This window comes from Molothrus aeneus, chromosome 2, assembly GCF_037042795.1.
Source record: "Molothrus aeneus isolate 106 chromosome 2, BPBGC_Maene_1.0, whole genome shotgun sequence".
Lineage (NCBI taxonomy): Eukaryota > Metazoa > Chordata > Aves > Passeriformes > Icteridae > Molothrus > Molothrus aeneus.
In genome coordinates this window covers 89,217,186-89,233,057 of record NC_089647.1, presented here as the reverse complement: position 1 = coordinate 89,233,057, position 15,872 = coordinate 89,217,186, and the positions used below count along the sequence as shown (strand labels likewise).

General features: G+C 38.4%; 1 protein-coding gene across 1 annotated transcript in view; it reads right to left on the bottom strand.

Annotated features, from left to right (window-relative positions):
* LOC136553611 (pinopsin-like) overlaps positions 1 to 15,872 on the bottom strand; it is a 74,205-nt gene that overhangs the window by 20,651 nt on the left and 37,682 nt on the right. Inside the window, exon 3 of the mRNA XM_066545263.1 lies at positions 2,445 to 2,678. Coding sequence (XP_066401360.1) covers positions 2,445 to 2,678 — 234 coding nt within the window. The remainder of the gene's footprint in view (positions 1 to 2,444; positions 2,679 to 15,872) is intronic.

Below are 15,872 nucleotides of genomic sequence, written 5' to 3'. Positions count from 1 at the left end.
GAGCCTTCCATAAAGAGAGAACAGGGAAAAAGGGATCTCCACTACTTGTCTCTTTCAGCTTCACCCCAACATCATTTGGTCTCAGGCAGTTTAGTACTTTAGTTTTGTCAGTGAATCTTGATGTCTGCCTGGCATGTTATAAGCCTAGTAACACTCCAGTTTAAACAATGCAGCACAGGAAGAAGGACAGCAGCATTCCTCATGCCATCCCATCTGAGGAAGTTCCTGCAGCTGGAAAGAAACTCACTATTTTCCTCAGTGATTTACCACCTCAGGTCAGTGCAGTAGGCAATGCCAAAGACAAAACTATTTTTCTAGATTTCCAGGATCATGAAAGTGACTCAGGGACTGCTTGAGAGTTAATTTAAAGATGTGCTCTGCAGGATGAGTTTTAAAGCTGACTCAGAGCCTGATGGTTCCACAATACTCTGCAGAGATTTATGACAGCTGGATTTATGGCAGCTGGAAGCTAACACTACAACTGCAGTGAACCAACACCATTTTCCAATCTTTGGGGCATTTCCCAGAGCAAAAAGACTTATACATAGAGAGTTAAAAATTATGCCATATGTTCTGTGTATTTTTAAAGGGGCAGGAGTAAATACTGTACTGTGGTACCTCACATCTGCAAACAGAGAACTGTGAAAAATGCAGACCAGATAATTTCTGCAGACCAGATAATTTCTCTGTTGGGAGGCACCAGCCTTCCGTGACAATTCTCAGCTAAGCATGAAGACCAGGAAAGATGAGTGCCAGGAAGATGAACAACTTCTTTTTCTGAGGTGTTAAATTTACAGGAAAGTGTGAGAACAACTACAGAGGTGCCAAGAACACCAGTGATGCATTGTATGGGGGTGTTACTATTGTTCCTGTTTTGAAAGAAGGAACAGACAAAAGGATGGGTTTCACCTTCTTGAGCAAAGCACATTTCTCAGTGTCAGTTAAAAACAATTATTTTCACTGCTAATACACAGTGGCACAGCAGAGGAGAGCTGCAGGTTAATGCTGCACATTAGCTGTCAGTTTGGTTTGATTAGTAAAAAGTATCTATCCCAAATCTGACCAAGCGCCTCCCCTTCAGGGGGGCTCATCACATCTCCATGTGTTAAGACAATGCCAAAATGTATCTGTTATCAATATTATATAACCTGCTCCAGTGATCATCACACAATCAGATTATCTCTCAGTCAAGGACCTCAGTCAAAGTGCTCAGAGAATAAAGAAGCAAGACAGATGCTGCTGTTGAGAAGCTTTCATAAGAATTGTAAAAGGAAAGGGGGAAAAGTTACTGGTTTTCTTCAGCATTAACACTTATCAAATGGAATGTTCTATTTACTTCAATGCCAGCTCAAACTAGACATTGGAAATGAAGCCCTGGTCCTGGGGAAGGAAACAGAACTTTTTCCTTTTGATTTCAAGGAGGTTTCACAGCTTACTTGAGATTTTCCCCTCAAATTTCAAGAGTAGATTCTTTCATTGTTTAAGAAATTTAGGTTAGATGAAGCCAGCCAAGAATGATCTCAGGCTGTGGCAAAACTTGAATATATTTGGCTGTTACATTTAACTCTTCCCTTGTCTCAGCTCCATGATAATATATTGGTGCTGTTGATAAATACTAATGGTGGGCTCCAGCATACACTGAGCAAGAAAAGATGAAGGGTGTTTCTTTGCTTTGTAATGGACACAATGAGGAAAGAAAACTGAGAACAACCTCCAAGACGTAATCTAATAAAAACAAGTTTTCATAAACTATGCATATTTTTTCAGATTTCCTACTGCAAAACAATTTAGAACGTCCAGATCTATCATTATCCAACTTTAGAGTCAGACTTGTCAACACAGAAACATTAGGAGGCTCACTTTTGAGTACTGACAATGGCATTTACAGGAATGAGAGACCTGAACTGGATGTAGGCATTTTAGAATATGCCTTGGTGCTCATGAGACAAAATTCATTATGTATTTTGGCATGTAGCTGAACTGTGAATTTAACAGTAAGGATGTATATGTCCACAAAAACAGTAACTGCAATGATATTTAGTTTCAAGGAGATCTATCATGAAAATGGTATTTGCAAATGGTCTCCTTTATTTTGTTTTCAAGGTCATGAAATCCCTTTGCCTCCTTGTCCATTTTTCCCCCTACTCTTTAACCTCACCAAATGTTTGAGTATTCCTCTTGTAAATGCTTTTGGCAACTAACTCTAAAGGATACAAACTAATACCCAGTGTGCCCTCAGAAGAACACAAGCAATTTCAGAAAGCAATTTTAACATTTTTCCGTTCTTCCTCTCTAGCAATATGCCGTTGTTTGCAAACAGTAGTATTGTTTGCACAAGCTTTCAAGGTCCTTAAAGATACATCTATAAGACAGGTAGTCACAATGGTCAAGAATATCTGATGGACCCTGAAGAAAATACACTTTAAAAAGAATGTATGTCTTACCTGCTTATTCATAAGTATGTAGATAATGGGATTGCAAACAGTGCTGCTTTTTGCTAGGATGGAAGGTATGACGCTTGTAATGGGAGTCACAGCACCCGGCTTGCCAAATGTTGCAAGTAATGCTATAACCCCATATGGAATCCAGCACACCAGGTAACAGATAACTGTAGTGATCACCATGAACAGGATGTGGTATTCTCTTTTGCGGGCAGCATTCTTGTGGATTTTCCCAACCTAAGGAGAGGTTTAAAAAGAGATAAAATTTAACAAGCAGAGCTGTTGGATTGACTGCATGAGCAACTTGGGACTATTGGTCTTGGATCAGCAATAACAATCAACACTGTAGTTCCAGAAGCGAAACAAATGCAAACCCAAAAGTGATTGAATGCAGTGAAAAGACTTATAATCTCCATCAGGCACTAGGGGAAGCTTTGTAGAGACCACACTGCATGCCAGCATAAACCAGAGTCCCAGTAGAGGCTGGAGCAAATATAGAAAGGTGTCAAAGCATCTAGTCCTAAACAAATGTTAAGTCATCTGCAGTTGCTTTTAAGGTATGGAATTTTGTGTAAATGTACCATGTTTTCATTCAAATTCTGTCGATACACAGAACTTGCTTGAGATTAAGAAGCTTTACATAGCACATCTGAACCACCAGAAGTATTTCCTGTAAAGGGTGTGGAAGTAGCAGAGCAACACTGGGACTGTGCTTGGTATCTCTGTCCTTGGATCTTTTCAACCCTAGATAAAGCCTCAGCTGGCCTGGCATAGTGTTAGCCATGGTCATACTTGGAGTGGGAGACCAGAGAAGCCTTGCTGAATCACTTGATCAAGTTTTAAGTGGTAGGATTCATTCCTTCTAGACTTTTCTTCCAGGTACTCAACCATTTTGATAAAAGGGCTTCACTCCTGATAATGATCAGAAACAGGTTTTTGTTCTCTTTAAAAAAGTGTGCTGAATGCTTATTCATTGTAGTTCATTAGTTTTTTCGGGGAAATGGAATAGAATTGGCTAAACAGGAAAAGCAGATGTAAATGGGCAGTTTCAAAGTGATGGTACAAGAATCTATCTTGTAACCATGAATTTGCGAGTAGTTACAGTGTGTGGGCAAATCTGCTGTGGAAGTATTTATAATCTGTGCTTCAAAATTTATTCTCCTTTAACCTATTCTGGATTGAAGCATCATGCCTTTGGGAATCTAGAGCTCTAAGATAAAGCTTTAACATTAAAATAACACCCAACTTTTATTTTTAAGCCTTGGTGTGAATACATTTTTCTGTAGACAGCTACAGAATGCTCTTCCATTGTTTGGGCAGCTGAGTGCATTGGTGGAAACAGTGAGGAATGCTCATTCCCTAAAAATCAAAAGCAAACTCTGCAAGGAGGTTAATTTTGGAGACTCTCCACTGACTCTAGATGAAACTTATCACACTGGTCTCCTGAGGTTATAGTTGATTCTTCAGCTTTACCCCAGTGTGTGTTTAGCAAACCCAGATGTGCCAGCAGGACTTCAGGAACTCTTCAAATGTTCAAACGATATTGATTGATCCTTGTACTCAGCCAAATCTAATTTATGTCCATTTGAAGGTCTTTTTGCCTCTTGAATGCAGCACTTGAGAGTAAATTGCACCCAGGGGAATTAAGCACATGTAAAACTACAAACACAAATAAGCAAAAAAGCTGCTCTGTGTAATGGAACACATCCAAACTTCACTTAATCTAATAATAAAGAAAAAGTTTTAAATCAATAGGTTTAAACTGATTCAGGTAAATGAATAGAGGACAGTTAAAGGTGGAAGTCACCAACCATCCCAGTCAAATGTCATTTGCTGTTGCCTGACACATATCTTGTGCATGCCAAGAAAATAGAGCTTTTACTACCCCTATGTAGTATGGGTCTTTTTGCATAATGTATGTGTTTATGTATCAGATTGTGAGTTAAACATACATATAGTGCCTGTATAAGGCAAAGTAATATGGTTACAGTTTCTTTTTATTTCATTACGACTCCAGGCTTCTAGAGTGCTTGGTTCTATCTGGAGTTTCAGTGGAAATGTTCCTGTAAATGAAACACACACTAACTTTGCCTGCCCAAAACTAAGAAGTTTTTCCTGACTCTTTTCTAATGTTTTTCCACAAAAAGGCAATAACAAAATAAAGTCTCTCCTTTCTGAGAAGACTTGGGACTACATTTTTTATAAGACTGCAACCTGTTTATTTTATAATTACTTTAGCTTGAAAAAAGGATTAATAATAGATAATGGTCCAATCCTGTATTGCTTATTTCAACTAAATTTTTAATGACTAATAGGAAATTTCTCTGACTGATGAATCAAGAATCCCATGTGAGCTGCAGCTATGCTACAAATTAAATATTAACCCAGGAATGCAAAGCCCCAGTTAGCCATGGCATCCACAGCTGAAGATCTTCAACAAACACAGAAGGATCAGGCAACACATTTTTGCTCTGTGTTTAGATATGTATCTTGAAGAGTTTTCAAGAGTTTTCCATCTGGACAGACAAAATAAAGACCATAAATGAAGGAAGGAAAGATGTCTAAAAGTAGAGTGGCTATGGATGTGATTTTGGCATATATCCTTCCACTTTCACATCTTTAGGTCATTTATATAGGAAGGGAAATTTTGAAATCATGTACCATATTTGTCCTCACACTTTTGGTTTAATTGTCTTTGCAGTTTTGCAGCCTACCTTTAGAAGGCATTACCTTTAAAATTTCTCTGTTTATAGGTACTGGAAAGCCTCCAGCAACCTCAGGTTCATGTAACCTACAGAAAGATTACACTTCTGCAGGTGAAAAAGCAGTAGACATTTTAACATTAAAATAATTCTATTTGTTATTTTAAAACTACTGGACAATTTACAATTACTACACTGTATTTTCAGTAGTCAAATGGAAATGCCTCCCTGGATATCCAGCTGGTAGAAGAGTATCAGATAGTGATGACAAAAACAAAAAATTCAAATAATATTCTAGAATAGCTGAGCTTGTGAATCTCTGTCTAAGTGCAAACATACAGGATATATATAATATGAATTTAAAATACTTAGAAGATCCAAATCACATTTTAAAGTGGTACAAGAAATACTGGCCAAAAATTGGGATCAAATTGTACTTATGTAGGATTTGCTGTAAATTCAGCTGTTTTCTATGAAACAAAGATCATCTCCTGCCAAATTTAGCAATATAAAGGTTGGGAAACACTATATTTAAAGAAAAGAAGATTGGGGGATTGGTTGTTGAGGGGTTTTTAACGAGGAAATTGTGTTTCTCCCCTACTTTCATCCTGGGAAGTAGCAGAAATGTTTTGCTTTTCAGAACTCAGCTGGAGGCAGCGAGAGGCAAGCTTGTCTAATCTCAGGCACTGAGCGTAACAGTGGCACAATTAGCTCTGGTCTGGATTTGCCCTGCAGCCATGCTGCATCTCACATATACCCAACACTTTTTTCAAGTCAATCTGACACAAAAATACCACTACTTAGATCACTAGGGCAGCATGCTGTGCACATACATTAGATGTGACAGGCCACAGAGTGTGGGAGAAGCCAGGGTGGCATTCAGTGAGGAGGCTGGCATGGTAGAAGTGTCCTCAGAAGGAGGACAAGTGAAACATTGATTGGTTGACCTCAAAAGCTGCATCTGCAGCTGGCAAGATGTAGCAGATACGTTACTCACCAAGTGATGGGCTGCATTGCTATTCCATGTTCTAGAAAAGATCAAATTGGGGAGCTCTGAGGAGAGCATAGAAAATTTCAACAGCACTGGTGAAAATCTGGAGAGGTCGTAAACCAAAGACAAGGGGACCTTATAATGTGGACATGGAGGAGTTTATTAAAAAGAGATGCAAAGAGCTTTTGCTGTAAATGTGGAGATTGTTAGGTTGGAGATTAAATAAAAGGATTCAAAATATCTGTTGTGACAGGTAATTTGCCAGGAGAGAGAAAAGCCTTTAAACTGGATGCAGGCAAATGTGTGGGCCTGTCACCACAAGGACCCACAGAAAAGGTATAACCTAGAGGAATCTTGATTTCCTCTAAGGAGAACAAGTCTGTCTTTTCCTTAAAGAGAAAAGAGAATGGGTCTGTCCTTGCAGAAAACAAGTAAACCTTCCTAACACATAAACACTGTTTTACAGTGGTATGGGAGATAATAATAGGACTGTAGGTCATAGGAGATGATTTTAAGGTAACAGGTTCTGGTTACTCAATTTAGACATTGTGGCTGTCAGTTGAGACCTTATCACTGTCCAAGTCAACAGGTTCAGTCAGCCTGTTCCTTGAGGTAGCAGCCCATTTGGCAACCACAACTGACTCCATGGGTTTTTTCCAGGCCAAACACTGCAGCTTTCATGCCCAGACAAAAGAAGACAGCAGCTACCTGCCTCTGGTCAGGGATTTTCTGCTTTAAATATTTTTTTTAGCCATCAAACAGCTTCATATGGAGAAGAGCCCTGAGCAGCTCCTTACCCAAGGGGACAGTCTGCCCCTTCCTGTGCTCCAGAGCCAAAAGTTTGACCTACTGCAGCCCCTTGCTCAGCTCTCTCTGGGTTTATCTGGGTATGACTTATGGGACCAAGGGAATACTGGTCACACTTAGATCCAGTCAGAAGAAGGTGCCAGGAAAGATCTGAATGGTTGTTCACAGAGATTGGAGGCAGCTGCAAGGCCAACAGTGCCAGAGGCACATATCTGGTCAGTCCATCATACTCCCATCACCCATAGGCAAGTTGGGCCTTTTTATATATGTAAGGCAAAGGACCTGGGCCAAAGTTAGCTGCTAAGAAGGGGAAGCTTCAGTGATGAAGATCTAACCTGACTGTTTTGAATTCCCTTGTGTTTTCTTTGTCACATCCACCCTAGTCTCTCCTCCTTACTTATTGTAGCTACGTGCTTTTTCTCATAAAGCATTTCCTTCATATTTTAACTGCACCCATTTTCAGCTGTGAACATCTTGAAAGGTTATGAAGAATATATGGCACCCCATCCATCTAACCACTAGATTGAGAGAATATGCACCATTCAGAGCCACTTCAAGCAGGGGCCATGTACATCATAACATCTTAGAAACCAGGGATCCTGTTTGTATGTTTTGTTCTTCAAGTCACTTTCTCTTTCTCCAGCTATTTATTAAGACAGAAAATATTATCAGTTACTATACTCTGTGTACCTAAATAGTGGGTGCTGTAAACATCCTTTATGTAGCTCACTCTAAACAAGCAATATGGAAACAGGGCACAAAGGGCTTTTTTTCATCACGGCTGATACATTATTCCTGGATCTGTATTTGTGCATCTTACACTCATATAACCATGTTTACTTCACTACTTCAGAAGTGCACCGTGAAGAAAAGGCTATTTATGAGCAGCAGTGTTTGTTGCCACCAGCATCTTTCAGTATCAGCTATAAGTGCTTGTTTTGACATGATCAAGTATTCGACAGTACTACCAAAACCAGACATAAGTAAAATATTCATTACCATCTGAGGGAAGTCTGCCAATCTTTGAACATTTAGTCTGCTATGGCTTCTTGAAATGAACAGAAGGCATCTAGACTTTTTATGCAAAAGCTGCAGTAGAGGAAAAAGCCGGAAAAAGATCATTCTTCTTCCATCATGAACCAGTCAAGTAAGACAACAAAAAAAGAAAATCAGATATGGCCTCGTTTTACTGGTATGAACAAACCTCTACTAAACCTTGCAGTCAGACTAAGCAGTGACTGAAATGTCAGTTGTGATGAGCTTTCTCCTCTTCCATCTTCTGTCCTCAGGCAAAACAAAGAAAAAAAGGAGAAAAAAAAACAACCACACCTCTAAAGCTCTAAATAGCTGTAGGAAACATACTCTCCAAATAATCTGTTTCTCAGTGTGAGCCACCCCAGATCCAGTACTGTACATATTAATAATAAGGGGGATTAAATACTTTGTTGTTTAAAATAGGCAATCCTGGAAAAAGAGGGTTCACTGGCTTAAAAAATAAATGCCTCCTTTGTTAGCAGTTAGGTGGCTCAGTTCAAAATAAGTGAATACTGAAGAGATGTATTGTCCTGTGGAAATGGAGAGTGAACAGAAACATCTGTTTTGGGTCATCTTAGAATTCAATGGGCCTTGACTCTACAAAGCATTTACACTTATATATTCAGTGAGCAAACTGAGATTTAAACATGCACATGAGCATTTTGCTCAGCTGGGGTCACATAATGAGGTAATAGCAAAAAATACAGAAGGCAGAAGCCATAAAACCACACACGGAGCCATATAGCTAATTATTTTATGTCACTGTTAAGTGTAGGAATTTAAGTCCACAGGAAGGATATTTTATCAGCTGAAAACTGGTTTTATTGTAAATTTTTGTTATTGAAATGGGAATTAGCTGTCTTAATGCCTCAAGGTGAAGTGATGCTTTAAATACAAAATTCACAGCTTTGACAGTGCCCTTAAAGCATAACTGCTATTGATGCTAAAATCATGCCAAGTTCCATGGCAGACTTAAGGAACATCTTAATCCTCTTAGATGCAGGATTTTTTTTCTACTCCTAAAGGGCTTTTAGCAGCAATTTGACTATCACAGTGAACACATTCCCATATATTAAACAAGGAGCTCATGGTGTCGCTCTCATCATTGATAATTCATGTTTTAACCTGACTTTCTTTATTCATTGTGGATTTTCCAGCATCAGTGTGCATGAGAAGATTAAAGGTGTAAAGGCTTGCTCTCAATTGTGTTGCATTAAGAGTTTGTTTTTAGAAAGAGAAGTGCATTAGATACTCTTAAAAGGATCATCAAAGTCCAACTCCAGCTCTTGCACAGGGCAGCTCCAATAATCACACCATATGACTGACAGCATTGTCCAAACACTAAGTTTTGGAAATTCAACAAGTCCAAATGCCAGGCTCTGCACACAGGTTGGGGAAATCTCAAAAATTAATGCAGACTGAGAAAAGTCCTTGAGACCATCCCTGCAGAAAAGGAATTCAGGGTTCTCATAGATGAAAATCTGGATGTAAGCTGGCAATGTGCACTCTCAGCCCAGAAAGCCCAAATACATCCTGGGCTGCATCAAAAGAGGACTGGACAGCAGCTCGGGGGAGGTGATTTTCCTCCTCTCCTCTGCCCTCATGAGAGCCCACCTGGAGTGCTGCATCCAGCCCTCGAGTCCTTAACTCAAGGAAGATGTGAATCTGTATTATAACATTCCTACATATGTTGCTGCTCTGCAACACAACTTGCCATTATAAAGGTGGAAAGTGATGAGATTGCTTTCAGAAAATCAAGGCAGTAATTTAGTTTAAAATTCCTCGTCTTGAAAAGCTTGCCAACAAATTATATTTTTAACCAATAATTTAATAACCAGCTTCTGGTTTGGGTTAGGGTTTTTGTTGTTGTTGTTTCAAAAACATTTGTGATGGCTTTGACTGACTGAACAGCCCAGCTGACAATAAAGGAAAGGAAAAATGAAAAGAAAATTAAAGCTAACTTTGATGTATTTTGCATTGAAGAATTTCTGAAGCAGGAAGGGAAAATGTCAGACCTTAATTCCTTCTTGGTTTCTGTGTTCTTTCTTCCAGAGACTGCAAAATGTAGAATGTTTATATGCAACATCACTAATAAAGCTGAACTCTTCAACAACAGATGAGCTGACAGGTGTAAAATTTCTTCCCAGGTTTCTTTCTAGGCTACTTTATGCTAAACTACAACATGCTACCATCTACATAGAAAATGGACTGCACACTTTCCTGCACCTAAAGGAAAAATGTTTTCAATCAATGACAAAAAATAACATTTTGAAATATGCATATACATGTATTTTTATGCAAAAACATATACACACCACACACTATATATCTTACAAATAAAAATACACTCATTCTATACACACACACCCACATACATATTTCTGTAATTATGTGAAAATTTTTACACCAGAATCATCCAAGTTTGGAGAAGAAAGTTAGGAAAAAGCAAGTTGTGATGCAAGTGTTACTCACTGCCCTCTTTACCTCATGAATTAAATTAACCACAACCTTTTCTACTCTAAATATCAATACTTTCTATGAATCTGGGGCATGAATTTAAAAAAAAAAAAGTGTCAGGGTAATGTTTTCCCTGAAAATGGAGCTTGGCTATTCCCCTAGGTCCAGTTTTGCAGGTATGTAAGCTCCCACTCACATTTAATGCTACATTTCACCAGACTAGCATATGTGGGTGAGAACTCGAGCTTTGCTTTCCTCTGGATTGGTAGCTGCACCCCTAATCATAATTACAGTTTCCCCTCCCACTTTCCTGAAAATTTCTGCTGACATAAAGCAAGGAATCATTAGGGATGTGTGAGTATGATTTGACATGTAGCTATTTATATTTAAATAGGCCTAATAGATGGGCTTGGATCTGCTTGTCAAATCCTATAGACCCTACAAAGAATATAAATACAAAGTGTTTTCAAAGCTCTCATCTAACTGACATCTTGAAAAATACAGGAATCATACCAAAAATACCCTGAAAATGTTCTCCTCCAGATGCTTTCCCTCAAATTCTAATACACTTGCCATGGCACAGGTGTATTCAGAAAAAAACAAAACCCAACTCTGAGAAGTCTGTAAGTCTTCAATTCTTCTCCTCTCACCAGGACCCTTAATACCCTCCTGGTTTTAAATCCCACTCTACAGCATATAATCCTTTTTTCAACACAGAATGACAAACTGGACTTAGAAATTAATGTAAATAGCTAACTTAGACAAATCAAATTTAATCAGTAAGACTGAAGCTCAGGTGTACACACTTTTTTCCTTGGGAGAGGGGTACTCAGGACTGTGTTGCACCTGAAGAAGTCAGGTGTCTCTAGCTCTCACTCTGATAGGTGACAGGGTAAGCAAGGGAAATTGGCTTAGTGAGTTGTACCTAGACTGGTGTTCATAAACATTTATTTATCTTCAAAGACAGAAAAGGAAGATAAATTCCTTTTCAGTAGCTTGTGGATTACAGACAGTCCTTTATAAATTATGTAAAATCAGTGGCTACTGGAAATAACCATAGCATGAAGTACTTTGGCTGATTTTTACATCTATCTAGAATAAGCACAGTTAATAAAAACCAAACCAAAACCTACCCAACAAAAAAATTCTTTTTTTTTTTTGAAAGTTTCATTCCTACTCCCACAAAAAAAAAAAAAAAATTAAAAAAAAATCCATTGGAGCTGGGGTATTACTTAACATTAGACCAAAATTTGACATTACAAGGTGAAGGCAGCATAAAAGAATCTAAGAAAAAGATCAGGAAATAGGTAAGGAAAGAATAAATAATTAGACATTAAGTAAGTAACATCCATTCTCTAGCATATATGTGGCCTTTTCTAGTGATTTGTCCAGAGAGGTTTTTCTAGTCTGGTGCTACAGACTCTGCCTTTTCTTGATGCTGCCTTTCCCACTAGCACTTGCAGCCTTTTGGGAGAACCCTCAGCTTCAGTCTGGGAACATCTACTCTGTCTACCCATCCAATGGTACCTTGAGGATTGCCTCAAAGCAGCATTCCTCTTTACATCAGGTCCACCAAGAAAGGGAAGGTAGTGGGCTTGTTCAGCCTCTTGGTTGGAATGAACACACTCTGTCAGAAACATTCTCTAAAGAGGAGAGCATTCACTGTGGGCAGCCAGACATTGCTTCACTGGAAACAAGATGTAGGAAACTGCATGGGAGCAACTCCTCCAAGCCTGCAGCACCCGGAATCATCATGCCTTCAGAAACCTGATATGGATCTATTTGCCTAGATCCATAAACTCCATTTTTAGGAACCTCATAAAGGAATTTAAGACATGCCATACCCAAAAGTGACAGAAGAAAAAAGGGTGTAAATAAAGGGAAAGACTTTGAAGGTGTCAGGTACAGCATAACACAGCTGGCGGGCAGCAATATGACATGGAAAGAAATGGACTAGAGAAACAAGTCCCCGAGTGCCCAGTCTAAAAGAATTGACCAGAGTTTATCCATGCCCAGTACTCTGAGACATGCAAGATCCAGCATTTGTATGTTCTGACCATACCTTGTGATATGCAGCATGACATGTAAAAACACACTATGACTCCTACATAATAGAGAAAAGATGGGCAGTTGTGTTTAGATACTATTCCGTGTTAGAATTTTGAACAAAACTAACAAAAATAAGATGCTTTCTTGTATAACTCAAAACACTCTAATTTTCCAAATGTTTAGAAATGCTCAAATGGATGAGCTTGTTGAGAGACTTCAATTTCTACCCCCTGTATTCTCTCCGATGAAAGTCTCTGGATTTGTGGAAGCAATGATGCTTGAAAACTTGTAAGTTCTAGATACATATGGCTGAGGCAGGGATATAAATGCCATTTTTTCTTTATTTCAGTTTTACACCAAATTATGGCCTAAAGTGGAGCCAACTGCATGTCTTCCCTGCAGAGTCAGCACCATCGTTAGAAAACAGAGCAAAAAAACAGATATATGTATGGGGCTTTTTTAGTAAAATGTCTCTGAATTATACTTTTACCAGCATAAATGATTGTTCAACTCCAGATTAAAGCATTTTTTTTCCTTTGTCTATCTTCTGAAGTTGGACATAATATTTGAAAAGAAAACAAAGTACATGTTTTCTAATGCAAGAGAAACACTGAAATATGCATCCCAAAGTACAATAAACATGCTGTAAAATATTCTCTAAGTGAAAACAAATGCCAAACGTGACAGAGTCAGCAGAGTTTTGGGTTATAGCTGTTGTTACATATTCACAAATCTGGCATTCTGAAAGTTTATATTACTTTGTCAGATGCACATTAAAATAAATAGCAGCTGGTGGAGACAAAGGACTGAATTTCTCTGCTTTCCTATCATTTCATTTCCATGTTGTCATAAACTACTCTAGTACCATACATTTCCTGTTACTGTGATGAAGTGGTTTTACTATCTTTGCAAATAAATATTAGGAATTCCATGAATTTTAATGCATTTAAAATCTTACAGCCAGAGGGCTGGAAAGATTCTCAAGGGATTTGGTGTTGTCCTTCATTCCCCCTTCCCCCATGTGCACTAAATGCAGGACAAATACTCCTCAATCAGCCTGAGGTATACTGTCTAATAGAAAGATATTTCATACCCCTGAACAACCTTCTCCATGATTTCAACATTTTAGTAACATCTTATCTAGACCTTCATTTCTAGAAAATGTTTCTTTGTGTTCTTCCATTAGTGTAAGGGTATGCAAGCACAAGTCACAACTGCTTCTCTTTAGTAGCAGTGTTTTCACATTTGAAAACTGTTCACATACCAAAACGTGCATATCCTGGTTTAACAAAACCAAGCAGACAAAACAGAGCACAACCAAGGTCAGGTTTTTCACACCTCTGCTCACCTGTCCCACAATTCTGTTTGCAAAGGTATCATGTTCCTAAAACCACACATTGTTTGGGACTCACTATTTAAATTAGATCCTTTACACTTAACTGATTCCCAGCCTGTGTTTTTTCATCTTGTATGATTTCTCATTGTGCAAAACCCTGTACTTGCATTGACCAATCCTGATGTTTACTGAGTTTTAGTTATAGACCAATATTATTAATGAAAGTGCTGAAAGCACTTGACAGATCTCTATGAAATGGGGACCTTCAAGGGAGTCTTCTAGGACAGTTGCTAAGGGCATGTCATGTGCAAAGAACTTGAGCTGTATCATGACTAGCTTCCCTTTTATCCTCTAGACCAGGTTACCTGTCAAAATGTGAGTACAGTTGATTCTGGCCAACTTTTGAGCAACTAATGTTGGCAGCTCCGATTCAGAATATTCAACTACAAAGACATCAAAGCCTATTTAGAGTAGTGAGAGGAAAAAAACACTTTAAAAAACACCTTCTACCTCCTGTTTGGTGTTGCCAAACTGTGACTTAATGGGGTGTCCATAGAAAGGAAGTAATTGGAAACTGTCGCAGACGTCTTTTTATGAAAATCCTTTCTTAGAATTTTTTCTTCCTGAGAAGCTGAGAGGCTCCAGGAACAAAATGTAAACAATGGTTATCTGCTGCTGTGGAATGCAACAGGTGGATCTGTGATTGATCTCATGTGGATGTTTGGATTTAGTGACTAGTCACGGCAGAGCTGGCTCTCGCTCTCTGTCCGAGCCAGCTGCCTTTGTTATCATTCTTTTCTATTCTTAGCTTAGCTAGCCTTCTGAGATGAAGCTTTCCCTTCTATTATTTTTAGTATAGTTATAATGTAATATATATATCATAAAATAATAAATCAAGCCTTCTGAAATATGGAGTGAAATCCTTGTCTCTTCCCTCATCCAAAGACCCCTGTGAGCACTGTCACAGGAAATGTCCAGGTAGTGAATCATTATGAAACAAAATCTTTGCCTGATGTTTCTGCAGTAAATGGCCAGACTGATGGATAGAAAAGAAGGCTTTTCTCTTATGAATCCTACTAAGGATTAGTAGGCCACTACTAAGCCTGTTAATGCTGAGTAAGTGTTAAAATTGTCCATAGAGCATTCATCTGAGAAGTGGGGATCTACTGAGTATTTTCTGCTGACTTTGCAGCAGGCTACCAATGGTCCTCACTGAAATGAAGTTCACCAAGCTTGCTTAAAGGCAGGTCAGTGATTTTTATAGAGTCACCATCACCACTTAAGGAAGAAGTGGCAGTTTTATAGCACTAAAAGCCCAGCTGGCAGCTTACTGGCATTTCTAGGAGAAAACTAGGCATTTGTAAAAGTGATGAGCTGTGTTAACTTTACCAGACTTAGACAAATCCCTGTCATTTCTCTGTAGAGAAAGAGCACAATACAGATAGTGCTGACACACAATTGTAAAGTATACTGATGCTGAATTGTACTGTTGATAGGGAAGAGAAATAGATTATACATTAAAAATAATATGTGCAACTTTGCAAAACTTGGTTTGTTGGCAAGCTCCATTTCATTTTTATATGTGAACTGTAATCATGTATAAAGTAAAACACATCTTCCTGATAGGCATACTTACTTTGGAAGAAAACAGTGAAAAATACCAGTAGCCCATCAGGTTATATTGGCTTTGATACTACAAATTCTTTTGAATCCTGACAGGTCTGAGCCTGTAAAAGAGTATTATTACAGCAAAGAAACAATTTCAGTAAGAAAAAGACCAAAATAACCTCTTAGAAGATGACTGGGATACAAGATACCTTGGGTTTGGAACTTTACTTCTAAATAATATTGGTTTTCCCTGAAATTCATTTCTCATTTGTTGAAGGGGAGCAGTATAGCAAACAGAGCTATATTGCTGTTACTCTGATGCTGTACAAAAGGTAGCATTTTTATAAATTATTTCTTCAGGTAGCACAGATTTCTGGGTTATAGGGGAACACAATGAATAACACAGTGCTGATGACAACTGAAAACAATCAATACAGATTCCAAAT